General features: G+C 35.0%; 1 protein-coding gene across 3 annotated transcripts in view; it reads left to right on the top strand.

The window, feature by feature from the left end:
- Window positions 1-20,397, top strand: part of LOC149423641 (tyrosine-protein phosphatase 10D-like) — a 111,390-nt gene that overhangs the window by 66,431 nt on the left and 24,562 nt on the right. For all 3 annotated transcript variants that reach the window (XR_016302204.1, XR_016302203.1, XM_089631695.1), the window contains exons 3-10: window positions 7,864-8,142; window positions 11,392-11,598; window positions 12,123-12,291; window positions 14,699-14,889; window positions 15,323-15,423; window positions 16,871-16,981; window positions 17,182-17,376; window positions 19,356-19,479. Coding sequence is in view for 1 of the 3 variants with exons in the window: in XM_089631695.1 (XP_089487821.1) it covers window positions 7,864-8,142; window positions 11,392-11,598; window positions 12,123-12,291; window positions 14,699-14,889; window positions 15,323-15,423; window positions 16,871-16,981; window positions 17,182-17,376; window positions 19,356-19,479 (1,377 nt within the window). In the remaining 2 variants the exon portion in view is untranslated. The remainder of the gene's footprint in view (window positions 1-7,863; window positions 8,143-11,391; window positions 11,599-12,122; window positions 12,292-14,698; window positions 14,890-15,322; window positions 15,424-16,870; window positions 16,982-17,181; window positions 17,377-19,355; window positions 19,480-20,397) is intronic.

The raw sequence follows: 20,397 nt of genomic DNA, 5'->3' as shown, positions 1-20,397 counted from the left end.
TGTCTTATCTTATTCTTTGCCAATTTATGACTTAAACTTTACCTATGTCTAACTAAAGGTATACCTATTAATAAATCATTTAAAATGTCCCAAAGAACTTGTTTTATTATAGGTATAAATTTAAAAGTCTAAAAACAAGGTTGGTAGATCGAGGTCTTTATTATACGATTGATTAAGTCCACTCTGCTGGATCCCGCAAATACCTGGATTGACATTTTCTTGCGGGATTGCATTCCCTAGTTCTGACCAATGGCCAGTGGAAGGGCATTGTTTAGCTTTATTTCAAAGTATCAAAAAATATTTTGGCAAAAATTGTTTTAGCAAAAGAAATACGTAGGACATTGTGCCCTTTGGATCTACTATCGCCAGCAGTTTGGAAATTGTCAAAAAAAGTTGTTTTTAGCGTTTGGTTGAACTTTTTTTGTGATTTATCATTGATATTTTGTCCAGTTGAACGTTAACACACCATGTTTATCACGACACAACTACCAATATTAGTTGGTTGTTTACAGGTGGATAAAATATAATGAGCATTAATTGTTGATTGAGGTACTAGTACATATCGAATCATTTGGTGGGTTGGAAATAAGCCGACATAGCTCAGTGGTTTCAGAGCACCTGACCGGACATCAGAAGGCATGGGTTCAATTCCCGTTATCGGCATTTATTTTTACTCCGGAGATATTTTCAATTTGTATTGATATTTCAGGCGACTAATTATTGCTTATAATTATTTGTTACCAATATTAGGAGTAAACAATAAACCAGTAAAGAGGTATCATTTATATTGGGTTTGTTTTAAATCGGCGTTATTCCGCTAATTATATGCACCAATTATTATTAGATGTCATAACAGTTGACATCTTGCTCTTATCTTTAGTATTTCCCGTAAAATCAATATAATCTATAGCTCATTCATAAGTAATTATCGTAAATTATTTTATAGGATTAAGAAATTTTTTATGCCCTCAATTTTAACAGCAGTAATACCGTAATTCTACGAATCGTGTTATTTGTCGATTCTCCCTGGCAACCCAAACCAAGAATCCATTGTAATAAAGAGCGTGGTTTAGTTACGTATTTTCCCATGGCTTAGTTTTATATCCCGTCTTAGTTTGATCAAATTTTTTTGTTTACAGTTTTTATTCCACAATTTTTAATGAGAATAATAACGTCACCTACTCGATCTTTTCCTGGTCGTAAAACTATTTGGAAGGCTTACAAAACATACGTATTTAATAAACTGAAAATAGAAACCAACAGAAGTGTGTTGTGGCCATGTCTATACGTCTAAAGTAATCCTATTTTTTCCTTACTCCTGGTGAAATAAAACAAACATTATTTCTTGAAAAGATAATCAAGTAATCAATGACCTGTCTGTGGCCTAGAAGTCGAGAGGTCTTATATAAATTATTGTGCGACGGTTCTACGAACATTCACCGCCCACAATTCACCCGGGGAACATTCATCGCCCACAAATCACAACGGAAAATTCATCTCACAAAATAGATAAAATAAATTGTCTGAATGGTGCTAAGGACTAAGGTGTGTATAAAATTAATGGTAATATTAACCTAATCTAACAAAACTGCCATTTCATTTATTGCCTTTTAATGCTTGGTACTAAATTATTTCAGTAAAAAAACTCACTTCCTAAAAATGGCAAATAACTTTCCCCGCGGTAAACTGTGAGCGGTGAATTTACCATTGGCGACATCAGTTATCTTTCACATCATAGATCTCACTTCTTGGGATTATCTATTCCTTATATTAGCATATATTGTCTTTCTCGTCATAATTTATTTTTGTTTCATGCAAAACAATTTGTATATATTTGTTCACCCGCCATGCTAGGGATGCCCCTGTGTTGTGGCGGGTGATGTTTACAGATTGAAACAATTTGTATATATTTGTTCACCCGCCATGCTAGGGATGCCCCTGTGTTGTGGCGAGTGATGTTTACAGATTTAAACAATTTGTATATATTTGTTCACCCGCCATGCTAGGGATGCCCCTGTGATGTGGCGAGTGATGTTTACAGATTTAAACAATTAGTATATATTTGTTCACCCGCCACGCTAGGGATGCCCCTGTGTTGTGGCGGGTGATGTTTACAGATTTAATTTATGCATATGATTAAGGAAATTAGATAGTGAAGTGATTAGAGTGTAGATGTATAATGAATGAAATGTATTGCAGATCCACCTCGTTATTTGTGTTTTGAAAGTATGGAATTGGATTTCGGTTTTTAAGTTATGAGAAGGTTGAAGATTTTGGGAGCTAGGTAGATGAATTATCTTTGGCTGACGTACTATATAGTTTCGGTCAGTTATAGTTCTGGTTATCTAGCACGGTCCATCGATAAAGATTTTATCGATAATGTCTGACTGCAGATCGCCAACGAACCAACAACGGTTCACCACGACTAAGTGTTGTAAATATATTTGAAGTGAACTGTTGTTTCTACGCTAACGACTTGTCATCGACATTATCGATAAATTGTTTATCGATCGACCGTGTTAGACCCAATGGTGGTGTAATTGTGTTAAAGAGCTTTTTGTTGTTTTTGTATAGGAAATAATTTTTAGATGAAGTTGACGTATGTTTAAGACATTATCGATTAAGAGTCGAATGGAGGAATATCTTGTCTGTCGCTTATTGATAGATAACATGTATTACTATTTTAGATGGAGTTGACGTATGTTTAAGAGGAAGCTGCAAGCCAAAAATGTGTATATTCTTGGCATACCTTATGTTGTAGGTAATAGGCATTTTAGATGGAGTTGACGTATGTTTAAGATATTATCGATTGAGTCGAATGGAGGAATATCTTGTCTATCGCTCGTTGATAAAACGTATTACTATTTCAGATGGAGCTGACGTATGTTTAAGATATTATCGATTAAGAGTCTAATGGAGGGATGAATATCTTGTATGTCGCTTGTTGATAACACGTATTACTATTTTAGATGGAGTTGACGTATTTTTAAGACATTATCTATTAAGAGTCGAATGCAGGAATATCTTGTCAATCGCTCGTTGATAACACGTATTACTATTTCAGATGGAGTTGACGTATGTTTAAGATATTATCGATTGAGTCGAATGGAGGAATATCTTGTCTATCGCTCGTTGATAACACGAATTACTATTTCAGATGGAGTTGACGTATGTTTAAGATATTATCGATTAAGAGTCGAAGGGAGGGATGAATATCTTGTATGTCGCTTGTTGATAACACGTATTACTATTTTAGACGCAGTTGACGTATGTTTAAGATATTATAGATTAAGAGTCGAATACAGGAATATTTTGTCTATCGCTCGTTGATAACACGTATTAATATTTTTTGTAGAGGATCAATAATAGTATTGCTTTGTATTTATTAAGAGCTTTATTCCGAAGCTATAGTATATTGCCCATCGCCATTAGCCACAATCCAGTATAGGGTACAGAGAACAGACTCCGGGATGATCACATTGTTATCTTTGTACGTATCATAATTCCTAATATTGTTTATGACCGTCATTAGCAATCCGATACTGCGGTGTGTTTATCTAAGCAATATATTATTATCCGGGTGCTCTGATGTAGCTGGTTTTTATACTGGCGGTTTAGACCAGACAATATTGTCACATCAAAAGATAACAAACCATAATGATATCTTTACCGCAAAAGTGTTAAATTTGTTTACCGTAGATAAACACAGATAACAACACTTTTCACTGTGGTATTTATATTGATTAGTATTAACGTTTGGTTTTACATTGTTTTTTTATACAATAACTTTACATATTTTCAAACATTATTTGATAATGTGGACAATAAGCATCAATGGTTGCTGAGGTCCTCCATTTTACAATTTAATAAAAAGATAATATGAAATAATAAATTTAAATAAAATAAAATAAAACAGAGATGCATTAAAATAAAATTCAATAATGAAAGCGGTATAAAATATTATGAGGTACAAAATAAACATTATTATATATTTTTTTATTATTTTACGTTATAAACTTTTGGTAATATTGCCTTTTTTTGATCCATCTTTTAATTTTGTATCGAGTGAAAGATTGTTGAATGCTTTTGTTACCTCTTTGGTATTCGTGGTGTCTTTGTCCAAAGCCTGTGGATATTATCCATTTCTGCGTGATCGTTTTTTTCCCAACAATATTAATAATTCGATCATACTTTCAGTTTCTCTAAGGATGGGTTGTTTCACAGAATTTGAACACTTCATCAAATTTCAACGTTCATATTCGATTTCTGCGAAAGTCCTATTCATGTTCTGTTGCTATCCAAGTACTGTGAAGCAACCGATCCAATTTTGAAATATTAACAGAACTTAAATAGAACTTTTACAGAACTTAAATTTTAATTGTGAAATTTGATGAATTGTTCAAATTCTGTGAAACAACCCCCCCTAAGTACAAAATTTCTTAATTTGATTACCATATATTTTGTTTTATTATACTTTGATTACTAATTGTACCGCAATTAGTTCGTTCATATCAACAATAGGTACCCCACCCACAGTGAAAGGTAACCGAATGGCAATTCGGCCAAGACAAATATGTAGGTTATATGTACGAAGGTATCGCAACCAGAGTTGACCCGAACACAGAACCTACTCACACAGATGAATTACTTGCATACAACATGTTTCAAATTTCTTATTCGACTTTATAAAAGAATTTTTTTTTCACGTGTCACTTGAAAACTTTTCAAATATTATATTTTCGATCGTATGTTATAAAATGCTCTTTCCCAGTGACAAGAACATCGCTACTGTCGTAAAAGAATTGGAATATTGTAGACATGCTTAAAGATTCCGTATTAGTTATAAAACGAAATATTTCTAATCATTTTACTGAGATGTATGAATTCACAACTCCGTAGTGAATACACTTTTTTTATATCTATATGTTCCTTAATACATATTTAGCTTTCCGTAATCCACACTATTAATTTGAATTTACCTTAATTAATCAAAAAGAATAATTTATTGGAAACTATGTAACACAACAGTATTACTTGTTAACTACTTTTGTAAAAGCCCATTAGGGCGTAAATAAATAAATAAATACACACAATTCTAAGTTTGTGTTAACTGTGATCGCGACCAAAGTTGAGTGATCTTTCTTTAAATTTTTAAATCATGAAACTAATCAGTTTATACTTTTATTTTTACTATAAAAACTAATTTCGGTTGTAGGTATCCCTGTCTGTAACTCCGGATCATCGACTCTTGAACTTGGATTGCTTTGAATTTAAGTGTCATTTTTTTAATCGGAACTGATTCGCACACGATTACTTTATCGCTTTTCTGAAAAATAATTCAGAAAAGCGATAAAATAAGTACCAACATGATTGTATATTTGAAATATGTATTTCTATTGTATAAATTTTTGACAGATGTCGTAATTTTTCATGTTTACTGACGGTGTTCATTCGCAAGGTAAATATCTGATCGTCTCTAAAATTGAAAATGTTTGCCCTTGAAAGCCAGCGATCCAGTGACAAATATTTTTTTTATAAATGCTTTTTGTTTCACGGGTCTCGGTAAAATAAAAATATTTCTTTATAATTCTCTTTAATTATATTAATTATGAAACGCTCAAGTATTTTGATCTGCGGATCAAATTATAAACTGTATACGATGCAAATTGAACTAGATTCAAGTGTGCTGTTAATGACCTTTGCGGGAGTTTACCAAATCACGATGATCCAGATTACAGGTGAAAATAACATTACCGATGCGCTGTGATCAGAGACTGCAGCCGTAGAGTTCATTTTCCCGTCATATTTGGGGCAGGTGAATGACGCAGCGGTAAAATGATCGACTCCGTACGAGGAGGTTTCGGGTTTTAATGCTAACTTACTAACTAACCCAACTAACTAACGCCTTTTCCCCTCAGAACAAAGAGGATAGACCGCCATACTACTCAGTCTTGGTACACATTCCTTTAAAAAAGTGCAAACTAGATATTAAAATCGGGTTCCATGATAACTCAACATAGTGACTATTCAACACGCCTTTTAAAAAGTGATATAAAGTCATTAAAAACGATGAAAAGTTTTTTTAAACCTAACCTAACCTACTTAACCCAGTTAATAAAGTTTTTGTTTCATCACTTTCCATGACTTTATATTACTTTTTAAAGATGTGATGAATTATCATTTTGATGATTTATCCGGTCACCTAAAATCGATGTCTGTGGTGAAGCAAAAAACACACAATTTGGGATTGTGTGTATTGGTGCATATGTATACATGTACTTCCGATGGTGATATTATTACGAAACGTTACTGAGAAACAGTATTTTTTGTTGCTTGCTTACGCCTACTTATTTTTGTTAGCGAAAAGTTACAACAAGTTCGAATTTGAGATTTTTTTAATAATTAATTACCTTGTTTGGACATGCTGTACGCGAGCAATGTATCTGTGTAAGTACTGTTTTTTTATGGGCAAAGTGTCATGGTATGTATACATTTGCGAATCGAAACGCGAACCGAGCCACGAATTTGCAGTTCCTTTGTTACTTTCCCCTAAGTTGAGATTTAGTTCAGTAGTTCGGCTCGCGTATGTATACGTAGCATTAGATCTGGCTGCGATATCTTCTATCACGTAATGTAATCTAAAGTGAAATACTATAACTAACTAACCATCAGGAAGTTTCCTCGCAGGGGTAGGCAGAGAAGACGGACTCCTTGCTTCATTCCCATCAATACATCGTGTCATACATATCTATATTTACGAGTATATGACAAAAAATATTATATATTCACATTAAAAAAATTATAATAAATAAAGTAGAAAGTTCTGCAAGACTTCATAACATTTCTTGTTTGAGTTAGAACAAGATTATTATTTAAGATACGTACTTTCTCTCTAAAAAAAATGCCGATCGTTTGTAATAAATTGATAATAAGCGTTAAATATCTTTTGGAAAGCCATTTGCTTCAAATTTGACGTTGATTTTTACCAGATCAATTTTTTGTGCTACAAATTTAATCCATTTCTAGAAACCTGTATAATATTGCATAATATTCTAGTTGGTTTGGTAGAAAGATGTATTTTGAGGAAACAACATTTTTTATTGTTTATGTTAATTATATAGATTTATAAACTCCATACAGGAGGTCCCAAGGGAGATAATTTCCTCCAGGTAGTTTTAGGTAAAAAAAGTTGAATTTTTTGTATGGATAAAAATATTCTTGGAATCAATAGAATTTCTAAAAATGTTATTTTTATTTTTGGCTTCTACCATCGATTGTGTAGAATCACCTCCCAAAATTAGTGCTCTTTACCCCTGGAAACTTTGTGTAATCCTTTTATTGTTAGTTTCAATCTATCTATATAATTAAAATGCAATGCTTGTATGAATGTGCCCTATAGACTCAACACCTACTTGACTGATTTTGCAGAAAATTAAAAATTTGTTCTTATTAGTGCAAGGAGTGTTTAGAGAATGGTTTGAATAGTAGAAGAACTCAGGGACGCCCAAGGAAGAAATGGCAAGATCAAGTGAACCGAAATCTTGGAAGAACTTCACCGCTCTATACAGCAATGAGTTCTGTGATTTTGACTTCTTTCCAAGAGGAAGTCAATTACAATTGATTCCCTTTTGCACGCATTTTAATTTTAATTAACTTTTAATAATTTTAAATGTTTTCATTATTTGGTTTTTTTATTTTTACCTTTGTTACTACATAATATGTACATAATTACAAATAATATAACCTATTTAAGACTACCATGATACGGTCATGAGCTTAGTATGGTAGCCGAGAGAATACAATAAATTGTAATATGAAAAATGTATGTTGTATATTAATCAGTCAGTTGTTCATTCGTTTCAGCCCCTGACCCGCCGTCGAACCTATCCGTATCGGCGCGCAGCGGTAAGCAGGCCCTGGTGAGCTGGTCACCGCCGCTGCAGGGCCGTAGCTCGGGCTACCGGCTGCGCGTGGCTGCGCTATCGGAACCCTCAGCACCGGCGCGCGCGCTGCCTGTGGATGAGGGCGCATTGCAGTACGTGCTGCGCGACCTGCACCCGGGGGCCACTTACCAGCTGCAGGCGTACACCGTGTTCGACGGCAAGGAGAGCGTCGCGTACACCAGCACCAACTTCACCACCAGTAAGTCACCAGACCAACAGTAACCTAACCCAACCTAACCCAACTTAACCCAACACTGTGGCTCAGAGATAAACTATCGCATATCCACATTTTTAGATATTTTGACTTTTTGGTATAATAACAATTAGATAACTTGTATATCGCTTTTTTTGTGAAAAATCACCTCAATGGCACTTTATCCCATATTATAGGGTCAGTATAAATATTCCGAAACAGAAGGTTCAATTCTACGTAGTGGCATATTATGGCAAGTCAATGGAAAAAGAAATAACTGGTTGTATACTATTGCATGACCATAGGATAGAATCACCGTTTTTGATCTTGTGTAAAATATGTTAAAATGCGATAGTTTACCTCTGAGACCCAGATCTAAACCAACCAATTTTTTCTCATGCTCTGTTTTATCCGGTTACCGCCTTGGTCTATTTAATCCCAAAATGACAAGATAGTTCATTCCAACCATGCGAAGAATGCGAACAAGGGTTTTTTACATTTTTGTTAAAGGGGTGTAAAATGGGGTGCTGAGATTATTCAGCCGGTCGATAGCATCACGAGTCACTTGGTTCAGCACAGATATGCCTCCCGGATACTGATGAAGGGGACATCCATCTACGATGTGTCTTTTGTTTGAATTTGTCCACATTCACACAATTCAGAATCCTGTGCAACTCCATTAAAAATACCTTTCAGTCAAGTCAATATAGGCAATCAGTCTGAAGACTGCAAGAGCATTTCCTAGAGTCTAGCTGAATTCTAGAATATTCCTTGTTTTAGATGAAGCTAGATTTTTATGTATGTATTACCAAGGTTTGTATTTATTGTAACACTATTTAGTTTGGTAACCAGGAAAAGGGCATTAAAATAATCATAATCACCGGATTTTTAATGATGTAATAATTTGTTCATCCTTCTGTCCAGCTAAACGGAAGAGGTATTATAAAGTGGGTAAGACCTTTATTTATTTAATTGCTATTTGTAAACATGTGATAAGTTTGAACAGGTGATGAGTGAAGGTCAGGGTCTCGCATGTTTGGATTGTGATAAGAATGTTGAACTTCACTAGTGAAAGGAGTATGAATCATTATCACAATAATTATCTTAAGTACTATGTAGTCTGTTTGAACTACTTGTGATACATACCTGTTTTAGAGAGATAACACTATACAACTTGCGTATTTATTCCTACTATCTACTGTCGTAATTACTATGTCATTACTAAGGTTTGTATGATAATTGGGATTCCATAAATAGCTCACATGAATGGAATTTGTATGTATGACCAAAATCAACATAATTTTCAGTGAGAATCCCATGTCAGCCAGTGGGACTGTGGCACTTCCAATTGTGTAATTTTTTAAGTGGAAGAAAAGGAGTGAGAGTGCTTGGATGGTTTTGAGCACTCAAATCTGGTTACTAACATAGCTAGAGTCATTTCAAGCAACACTGATGGTTTTTCTCCGGGTAAACATTGGCAGTATCTTTCCCTCTATTCTCGATCCAAGTTAAGAACGACCTGCTGGAGTACCAAATTAGGTTTGTTCTGCGTATACCACCCCCCCCCGCTACGTTCCTTCACCATCACTCGGCTGCAATTTCTGTCTCCGCTCACAATTCAGTATGTCCTTGGCTTTCGTTCTGAGTGCCCGCGCTTAGAGTAATTAACCCATTCAGACCCTGTGGGTCTGAATGTGTTAACGCTCGTCCTTGTAGAATTGGGGAGAAGGGGCGGAGACATGCGCGTCCACGGGTTGTTCTAATGTTGGACCGAGAATAGAAAGATATACAAGTATACTTTTTGAATTCATTGACTATATAGCAATATTATCAGTTTTTATGCTCCCTATCAAAATTCAGAGGTATGATTTTTTTTTAAATGGGGGCGATAAATTTCCAACTCTTGAGCACTCAAGTGGATAAATAAAAATGTAAATGTTCATTTGTTCAAAATCTTAAATCTCCAAAAGTTCTTCATCGATTTCTTTGAAATTTTGCATTAGAATATGCGTGTGTTTTTATATACCTATAAATTATATAAATGTCACCTATGACAGGTAAAAACTTTTTTTTTAAAAATAACAGTGCCTTATGTTGTACGTAAAAAGCAAAGCGCACTAATGTTTTTCAATCTGCACAGACCGACTGAGCTACAGTAATGTGTGGCGGGGTACACCTAGTCAATATATAAATTGCAAATACTGTGATATTTCTGAGATTTCTCTACCTGCGGGAGTAAGGCACCCGTCGCTGTGTCGTACCGACTTTATTTTGGGTATGCTCGGAAAGAATCATGTAAGGGCCAGAAGGGATGTACACATTGTTATAAATTTCTTCAGACTGATTCGTAGATGGTTTGAAAACTCGGTTATCATGGAGAGAATTAATTTCTATGTTATCTCACAGACAGCATATGCTGTTTTATCTCCCAGCCTGCAGTAACAGCATAACTTGCCAATGGTCATGCCGGTGCTGAGAGCAATCCTCCAGTTGAACAGAATCAATTCAGATATTTAGCATCAATGAAGCTGCTTTTAAAAGGCAAGCTCTGTTGCTATTGGTATAGTTGAAACCTACTTTTTAATATTTATGTATTTCTCCTTTGTAAATTTGTTTAAAAACGCATTAAAATGACCAATTTTGTAATGTTTTTTATTTGTTTATTTGATGTTATGGAAACAAACAGTGCATGAGTTACAGTGATAAAAAAAATACAGGAATTAGATATTTCATGTTGGGCACTTATGATATGTTTCCTTGTAATGTCTGTGTTTATTCCTTAATTACCAGGTGACGTGTGTAGTACATAGGTGTGTGTGTGTGTGTGTGTGTGTATATGTATGCACATTAAACAGTTTATATTATTGACATGATGCCACAGTTGAATTTGGAGAGTGAATCTGAAAAATGTCAATGTTTGAGTTTAGACAGATATCATTTAGAGTATGAAGTATTTTGAAATAATAAATTGAATGGAATGATATGTCTTCCCCATATTTATCCTTGGTTTATATGATTGCTTAATATAGTGATAAGCTTCCTGATATCTGAATTATATTGATATTAGGGTTAGTTTATCTAGAATTTGTATGCCAAGGATCATATAGAAATATTTGGAACCAATAATAATTGAATAATTTAATGCTCTGTAAATCTCTGGCTTTGGACGATTTTTTATTAAAATTGTCACTATGGAAATTGTTAGTTTTTTCAACATTTCCACATTTTGTATATTGTTTTTCCTTGAATTTGCAGAGCCCAACACCCCTGGCAAGTTTATCGTGTGGTTCCGCAATGAGACCACGCTGCTGGTGCTTTGGCAGCCGCCTTACCCGGCCGGCACCTACTCCCACTACAAGGTGTCCATCGAGCCCCCCGATGCCCTGGAGAGCGTGCTGTACGTGGAGAAGGAGGGCGAGCCCCCGGGGCCAGCGCAGGCTGCCTTCAAGGGACTCATTCCAGGTATGATCTGTCGCACTGTGAAAAACCTAGTCATTTATTAAAACAAAACAAAAAATATGTGAGTAGGTGCCACACAAGAGGCCCAACTGCTTCCAACCGTTTGGAGTCAGTGAGACTATGGCATCTCCATTTGGGGTTTGTGAGGCTAAAGGTAGTGGGGAGGGGAAGGTGATGGGAAAGAGGAAGGTGGGGTTAAAAATTACACAAAAGATAAGGCTCGCTCGATTGGTCCACATTTCAAGCAATATTTTGGTGCTGAGTGGTGGTCTCTCACCAGGGCGAGAATTCCAGTCAATATGAACCCCCTGACCTCTGGATACATAGCCGAGGATAGTATCCGCTCAACCATGGAGGCCATCATTTAAATACTCAGAAATCAAGTCTAATTTGAGTCTACCAAGAATCGATCCCTAAGCCCTGGTCCATACTTTTCCTTGTGTTGCTGATCTGCTCTGGGATCACTTGGGGTAATACCGCACACTTTGCGAACCACTGATCTATTTACATTTATTTCTTGATTCTAGGTCGAGCCTACAACATATCGGTCCAAACAATGTCTGAAGAAGAAATCTCAACCCCAACCACTGCTCAGTACCGAACTGTTCCATTGAGGCCTCTCAATGTAACTGTGGATGAGGCTTCCATCACTTCTAGCTCTTTCAAAGTTATGTGGGACCCCCCCAAAGGAGAAAGGTAACAAATAAATTCACGGAAATATTCTTATTTTATAGTATACAGGGTGTCCGTATTGTTATAAGTTGATGGTAGAAGTTAAAAAGATAAACAAATTCAAAATTCTAACATTTTAATGTAGTTATGACGTTAAAAAGTTGTTGTTTATATAATTACCTCCCGAAGTTAGCGCTTTTTACCCCCAGAAATCATATATAGAGAATCATAGTTCGTAATAATTATGTACTAACTTCCCTATATACTATGTCATTATTTAACCTCTAACGCTTCCACAGCCATTGTTCATTGCAGAGCTATAGTTCAAGCGAAAACAAAAAACTGTACTGTAGCGTTGTCCGAAATGAAGCGCGGTGCAGTAGGCGAGTGCTAGGGAACTGCTAACAAATCACGCCCTTTCTACGCACGCAAAGCCTTCTTTTGCTTGCGGTCAAGCTATACACTCTTCCACCAGATGCCTTTATTCAGTTCAATGATTCACAAACGAAAACAGTTCTTATCACGTGAATGCTATTTATTCAGATGAAATTGGTTCAGTGATAATTGATATGGGTATAATCTTCTTTTGATTATTGTGATTCATTCCTTATTATAAGGATGTATCACTCAGTAGATAATGCACACTAGAAATGCCTTACATGTACAGAATAAAAACAAATAGCGCCACTGACTTAGTACCTTTTGGTTCTAGCACATTTAGCATGCGCTCTGTTTCTCTTACACTTACCTGACGCCTTATTGTATTTGTTGTGTTCTTCTTTATTCTATGGGATGTATTTATTTAATTTGCAAACAGTTTTGGTATTGTCTTTAACTCTTTGCACGCGGCCGTATCAACTGTTGTTACGGCAAAAAGTCTATACTCACACGCGGCTGTATCAACAGTTGATACGGCAACTTTGACGGCCGATATTCCCGCTCTCTTTCGTCATAAATGTATTTCTTGCTCACTTGGACATTTGTAGAACTATCACGATGCTGACATCTACAAGAATTTCTCAAAAATAAAATTGTATTTCATAAAAAAAGATCGATAACCAAGTGCGCCTCTTCGCGCCTTTTAGTCCTTTAGTTTACATTTTTGTCAACGGATGGCGTTAGTACTAGTTTGTCATTCACAACTTTTCATAACTAAGAATGATAAGTGATCATGGTGTCCCACTTGTGTCTATAAACACAGTGGCCTAAGTACACACACACCGAGAGTGGTTTATTTATGACGCCGAGTGAATGGCGGGACCACATTCAAAAGATACGGTACGTCTTTGTATGAAATTTTATGTTTTTGTTTTTATAAACATCTAAGAGTGTTGACACACGAGGATTTGTTTTCATATTGTGGAGAATAATCTGTTCTGTCTATATAGTCCAATAAATCATGCCAGAATGCTATAATTTGACATTTAATTGCATGCATAGGTATTTGAAAATATGTACCGCGTACGGGTATAGATAAAACGGAGCAAATTAACGCGTTCAAAAGGTTAAATACAATATTTTCATTACTAGTCTTCTTGATCAGTAAATTATTTATTTGATCAAAAATGTGATGGAATATTGTTTGTGAAGTAGGAGAGTTTAAAGATAAAGGGATGGAGAAAGGCTAATATGTATATATTTATCTCTAGTCACTGATTATCTCTACACATTTTTTCATCAGATATTGTAGAACAATATTTAACCCTTAGCCCATTGTCCCACGGGTTGATAAGCATTCAACATAAACCAAATGCTGCAACACCCTGCGCTAAAAATTAAGTTCGCTATAGTAAGATAACGGTCAGCAGCGCAGTTCAGTGGGGAACTTTTCTGCGCAGGGTCTTACAATATTTAGTTTATGTTGATTGCTTACTGACCTGTGGGACGACGGGCTTAGTGTGCCAGCAGCCAAATGCTGAGAGGCCAGCCATGCGCCGGCTGACACTATTTTCGTAATAACCTGCTTGTTTTTTGCAAAATGTTTTTGTAAATTGTACCATGTAAATTAACATGTTTAAATTTATAAAAATTGTACATACCTATCCTATATAGTGTCCCCAGGATATCTACATATATTTAGAGAAATTGTTAAATAAGTGTTCTTCGTAATAAAAGTTGTATGAGACATTCCTGTAAAAAAGTACAGTACTATGACTTTTGAAAATCGGAATTATGACATTTTACATAGAATTTGTAATGCGCTTTTTCACAGATAAAATAAATATGTTAGTAAGTGATGAAACGACAAGCTACAACAATATTAAGATACATTTTTCCTTGCCAAACAATAAAATATATTGGTATGCTAAAAGCATTTTTTATGGTTCAAAATACCATAAAATAGAGGTAAGTTCCTATCAAATTCACTAAGGTTACGCTGGCATTCGAAGGGTTAAGAAAATCCCTAAAATATAATTATTTTCCTTTCCAGTGAATTTGACAAATACCAAGTGTCGATATCCACCCTACGCCGGTTGCAGCCGGCCATGAGGAACCGAGACGAAGGCCAAGCATGGTGGGAGTTCAAGGAGCAGCTGGAGGCCGGCAAGACGTACCCTGTCATCGTCAAGACCTTGTCAGGGAAGGTTACCTCGTGGCCCGCCACTGGGGATGTTACACTGAGTAAGTTTGTATTGGAAGAGGACTGAGCCCGGTTGTAGTTTAAAAATGTTTGATATTACGACACTGTGCCGAAAATTTCAATAGTTGTGTACACTGCTTTTCTTTCTTGAGTAATTTTTTAATCCATGGAGGCATGCTTTAATGAAATACAAGGAAAGACGCACGCGAGCAAAATGCTCATGCTATTTCGAATGTGATTTATTACTTAATAAAAAAATGGAACCCTGGAGGCGGTGCTGAGTAGGACATGAGTTGCACCAGGGGAGAGGGGGTGAATAGTTAGGAAGGCATCTAGACCCTTGAGGCGCTACGCTATCTCTAATTGAAAAACATTAGAAATCTAAAAAATTTGAAATATCCTCATAGCACCCATTCTTTATTTTATCATAGGAATAAACCTTCCCTTGCAACTGAAAATTGTTTTTTTTTCCAGAACCTTTACCTGTTTACAACTTGCAGTCATATATAAATGAGGACACAAATTTAGTTGTCATGTGGATGCCTTCAAATGCCAGTACCCAAGATAGTTATAAGGTAATTATTTTAAAAATATATTTCTTTCTGAAAACATTTATAACTAAAAGATGCTGAAAGTTTTATACAGACCTATTCATTAGTACAATTTGCTTTGAAGAGAGGGAGTAAGTTATCTGCCTGTACAGAATATAAATAAATTATAATATATGTACATTATAACATTGCACATATAGTTTTGTATTAGTGATCTACGAACCGGTGGATGCAATCTGTTAGCCAGTGTTAGTAAGTTGATAATAGTCTGTATAGTCCAGAGGTTCAATAACTTTTTTACCCCGTAGACCCCTGTGCCTGCCGAATATTGAATTTTCCTAAAAAAATTAACGGCAAACGTGATCTTCATTTCTTATTTTCGTAAGAAGATTCCCTTGCCTATCCAACAACCGGGTTGCAATATAGTTCCCCTGTCTTTACACTGCGCAGACAGGGGCGCCCTTGTGAGTTAAAATTAAAATGAAGTTCATAAGCAATAAATATTTGTTTCTGAAGCTAGAACTGCCCTTCAAGTTCTTCGATAGTGCTTATTCCGATCAGTTCTTCTTGTCATTTTGAAGTCTGTGTGAAGTACATTTAAATGTTGAACATAGAATAAAAAGTCATTATCCTGGACGTTTGTCAATGATAAATTAGGGAATTGGGAAAATTTGCAACATCCAATGTGCAATGTTTTGCTTCAATATATTAATTCTGACAGAATAATGTGCACTCGATTTATCCTCAATAAACAAATTTCGAAAGATCAAATAAGTAATATCTATGACTATTACATATATGTAAACTGTGTAATCTGTCATAATCATTTAGGGAAGGCCTGAATGACCCCGCTTTGATGTAAATGAGGGTCCGCTCGCGTGTACCCCCATTTAAATCTATATGAGCCGCAAGCCAAAATGTCAATTTGGGGGTCCATATAGAACACTTTTGGAACCTCTGGTCTAATCTATAGTTAGTAATAAGATAGAGCATTGTAGAAATATTACATATTTGTACAGTACCCTTGAGGTGATTTTTCACAAAAACAAATCATCCAAATATTATTATTAAGTCAGTACTGACTTATACTAGATTAAAACCCGATTTGTCTGACAGCTAGCTTAATTTCACACACACCGGGCCGTACTCCAACAGCAAACGGAACCAATCAATAGAAACATTATTATTATTAAGTCTCCACTGACTTATATTAGATTCAAACTCGATTTGTCTGACAGCTAGCTTAATGTCACACACATCGGGCTGTACACCAACAGCAAACGGAACCAATCAATAGCCACATTATTCTCTCAATTTTGGCAATACTAACCGATAGCCGATCATTTTAAAAGCTTTACATTTTAAACTGGTCAAACATTCGTTGTACATTTAAAGTGTTGTTTAAACCCAACCAATCCCTTGTTTAAAAAAACCCTTTGTACATGTTTAATATTTTTCTTTTTTGTAACAGGTGAATTACCACGAGGTAGAAATATTTACTGAAGATAGTAATACAGTATTAACAGAGAAGACTGAAATTGCACTGGAAAGTCTATTGCCCGGGCGAAATTACTCCATAACTGTAAGTTTATATTTTATTGTATTTCACAATCGTACTTTCAATTTGTAATCCTTAGAAAACGGTAATCAACTGCGATGTACAGTTTGATGATATTTTGCCCTCTTGTATTGTGAGAAGTCCATGGATATTATTTCTTTATTATTCCATCAAAATATCAATGAACATGCCCCATTTAAAAAAAAATTAAATCAATATTTCAGGTACAAGCAGTTTCAAACAAGATGGAGTCCAATGAAACCGTGATGTATGTCACCACACGGCCCTCTTCACCCATTATCGAAGACCTCCGCTCCATCCCCGGAGGACTCAACATCAGCTGGAAGACCGATGTCACCTCCAAACAGAATAAATACGAAGTATGGTACACCAGGAATGATACTGGACACATCGAAAAGGTAAATAATGTTAATCTAGAATTACTTACTCTTCAAGCCTCGGAAGGACATTTCTAGCAACAAACATCATATTTATTCCATTAGAGCCTTTGAAGGACAAAGGAAAAGTATATTTTATCTATAATAAGAAAGATATGATTCTTTCTTCATTTGAAAGAGAAATATTTAATCTTCTCATTTTGTCTCAAGTATTACTCAAGTATACTTGATTCCTAGGATAAAATCCTCGAAATTGTCAAGTGGAAAAAAAAAAAAAAAAAATGTATAAACGGCTTAAAATATTAAGTGACAGTTTACTTACTAATACCCTACTCAAAAGGAATTTGTATTCTTAATATTGAATTCTTTCCGAATTGTGGACATTTCGAGACAAAATGTCTCAGTAAGTTTTTTTGTTAACATTTTCATATTTGATATTAAAATTTTATTATTTGTAAATATCAATGCTTATATCTAATGCAAACATCTGAAATACATATAATTTTATCTAGTTTCTAAAATGGTATTTGTTTTCATGACAACTTCAAAAATAAGTAATATATAGCACATTTAAAATACCTTGAAATTTCAAATTGTTGGTAAAAATATTTAGAAGCCAGGTAAGAAGCCAAGTAAGAAGGTAAGCCAGCTAGAAGAAGGTAACAGTGATCGTTTGATATGTATAGTTAATGATTTAAGTTGTGAACACTCGAGGAAGACATTTGAACATTTTTTTTTTTTTTTAAATATATATATTTTTTTACGTAATATTACAATTTATTTATGTTCTCTTGATTACCATACTAGGCTCATACCCGTATGATACAAATGATACTTGATTCATGTCATGTCAAGACTCAGAATCAGTCTTGGTCAGTATGGTTTCGCAAGAATCATCGAATTTCAAACACGATTTCCAGGAGAAACTAAGCAGGACCTAGGTGTCTAGGATTTATCGATGATGTTATATAAATATAGGTAAAGATTTTATCGATAATGTTGGTAAGTTGTGCAAAGGAGGTCCGTCTGATTGACAATCTGTTGTTGACAGACCGATGGCCATCTCAAATGCAGTTCCCCTTCCTTTACACTATACAGACATGGGTGCTGTTTTTTCTACGTTAGAGATCGGTAGTCATGCTCTGGAACGATGACTTTATCGACAAATCTTTTATCGATCGACCGTGCAAAATACCCTGGTTCTTAAATTCAATAAAAATACATAAAACTACTATCAGAACAAGGTTCACTTTGTAAGGAGTAGTACCCTTAACCCATTGGCCTCAAACGACGCCGTCCCGGCGTGTGTACGGCGATGTGTCTTAAAATCAAACGACTGAGGGTCTGATGTCTGTCGGCTTAAAAACAAAAAAGGGTTACATTATTGACATCTGTGCTTAAAATTTTAAATGCCAATCGCTCTGTAGATAATTGAGCATTTATTTCGTAGTAATTGGCAGGACTCCGTTTGTAAAATTTTTTCCTGATATTCACGATTGAAATTTTGTTATATTTCAGCTTCATTGAATTTTTTCAAAATGGCGTGTGGTTCGGGAATTGACAAGCTTGTTCGTAAAACGCATGGTGGGCGGCTAACAAGAGCCCAAATGGCAAAAAATATATATTATAGTAATAAGTATGATTAATGTACAACATTTCTTAATCCAATTATAAAAAAATGAAGATAAAAAATTGGTTTTTTAAAAAAAAAAATTTCATATCCTCGTTTAATCATATTATTATTTTTTTTTTAAACAATGTATAAATTTTTTACATACCTTGATTCAATGCACAAGTAAATTAAAAAAGATTGTTTCGTTTGCATGTTTAATTTAAAAGTTATGTAAGATTTAGTACACCACTGCACTTAAAACTTTTGGTACAATATTAATTCGGATGTGAAGGACAATTTTTTAGCCAAACAATTCGGAGGCCAATGGGTTAAGTGTGAGTCACAATTATTTGTACCGATTTTGTAGTTTGTTCCATATAATTTGCAGGTTTCCACAATGGACAGTCGTCTTTTGATTCGCAACCTATTCCCCGGCGGAGTGTACGAAGTAAAGGTGTTTGCCCTCAGCCACGATCTGCCTAGTGAGCCTCATGAATACTTTCAAGCAGTTTGTAAGTATATATTTTTTGACCATTCAACTTCATATTTTGTAATCTTTAAAATGATAAAATTTTAAAAGGTGCTGACATCTATAAATAATATTGATTAATTGTGATGAAATTTGAAACACCTAAACCTTAACAGCCCTCAACGGTAACATGGAATGCATGCTCGAGTCAGCCGGGTGCTGCAATGCATTCCGTATGACAACTGTATTAGAATGTGCATAATTAATTAAATTTAAAATTCCTACATAGTACAGAAATATTTTAGAACTACACAATCAAACCTTCTAATTTCAGTTATCTGTACCAATGAATAAAATACTCTATTCAATGGTCTGTGCCGTGTGTTAGTATTGCGTAAAATCTGGTTCAATGAACTCAAATTTGCTTAACGTACCTACCTATAGTATAATATTTTAACAGAAAAATACTTAAACTGTGTAATTTTCAAAATTGGAACTGATTTGTCAAGAATTCAGACTGTCCTGTGATTTTTCACGGGTCTGTGCTAGTTATAACAATAGATTGAATCTCGACGAAGTTATAGTTGAAAAATTTACTTATAACGAACAATATTAATTTGTTTAGAGCAAACACAATAACACCCAAAACCTCAACAAAAAAATCTAATAATTTTTAATATTTACTGTTCAATGGAACACAACTTTCACCTATATGCTTCTTCTTCTCCTTGTTATCCTTCTTCTCCTTCTTCTCCTTCTCCTTCTTCTTCTTCTTCTTCTTCTCCTTCTTCTCTTTCTTCTCCTTCTTCTCCTTCTTCTCCTTCTTCTCCTTCTTCTCCTTCTTCTCCTTCTTCTCCTTCTTCTCCTTCTTCTCCTTCTTCTCCTTCTTCTCCTTCTTCTCCTTCTTCTCCTTCTTCTCCTTCTTCTCCTTCTTCTCCTTCTTCTCCTTCTTCTCCTTCTT

The sequence above is a fragment of the Hesperophylax consimilis genome, chromosome 5, assembly GCF_061612785.1.
Source record: "Hesperophylax consimilis isolate HC1 chromosome 5, BYU_Hcon_1.0, whole genome shotgun sequence".
Taxonomy (NCBI): Eukaryota; Metazoa; Arthropoda; class Insecta; order Trichoptera; family Limnephilidae; genus Hesperophylax; species Hesperophylax consimilis.
The sequence above is the reverse complement of the archived record's forward strand: the minus strand, read 5'-3'. Positions and strand labels throughout refer to the sequence as shown.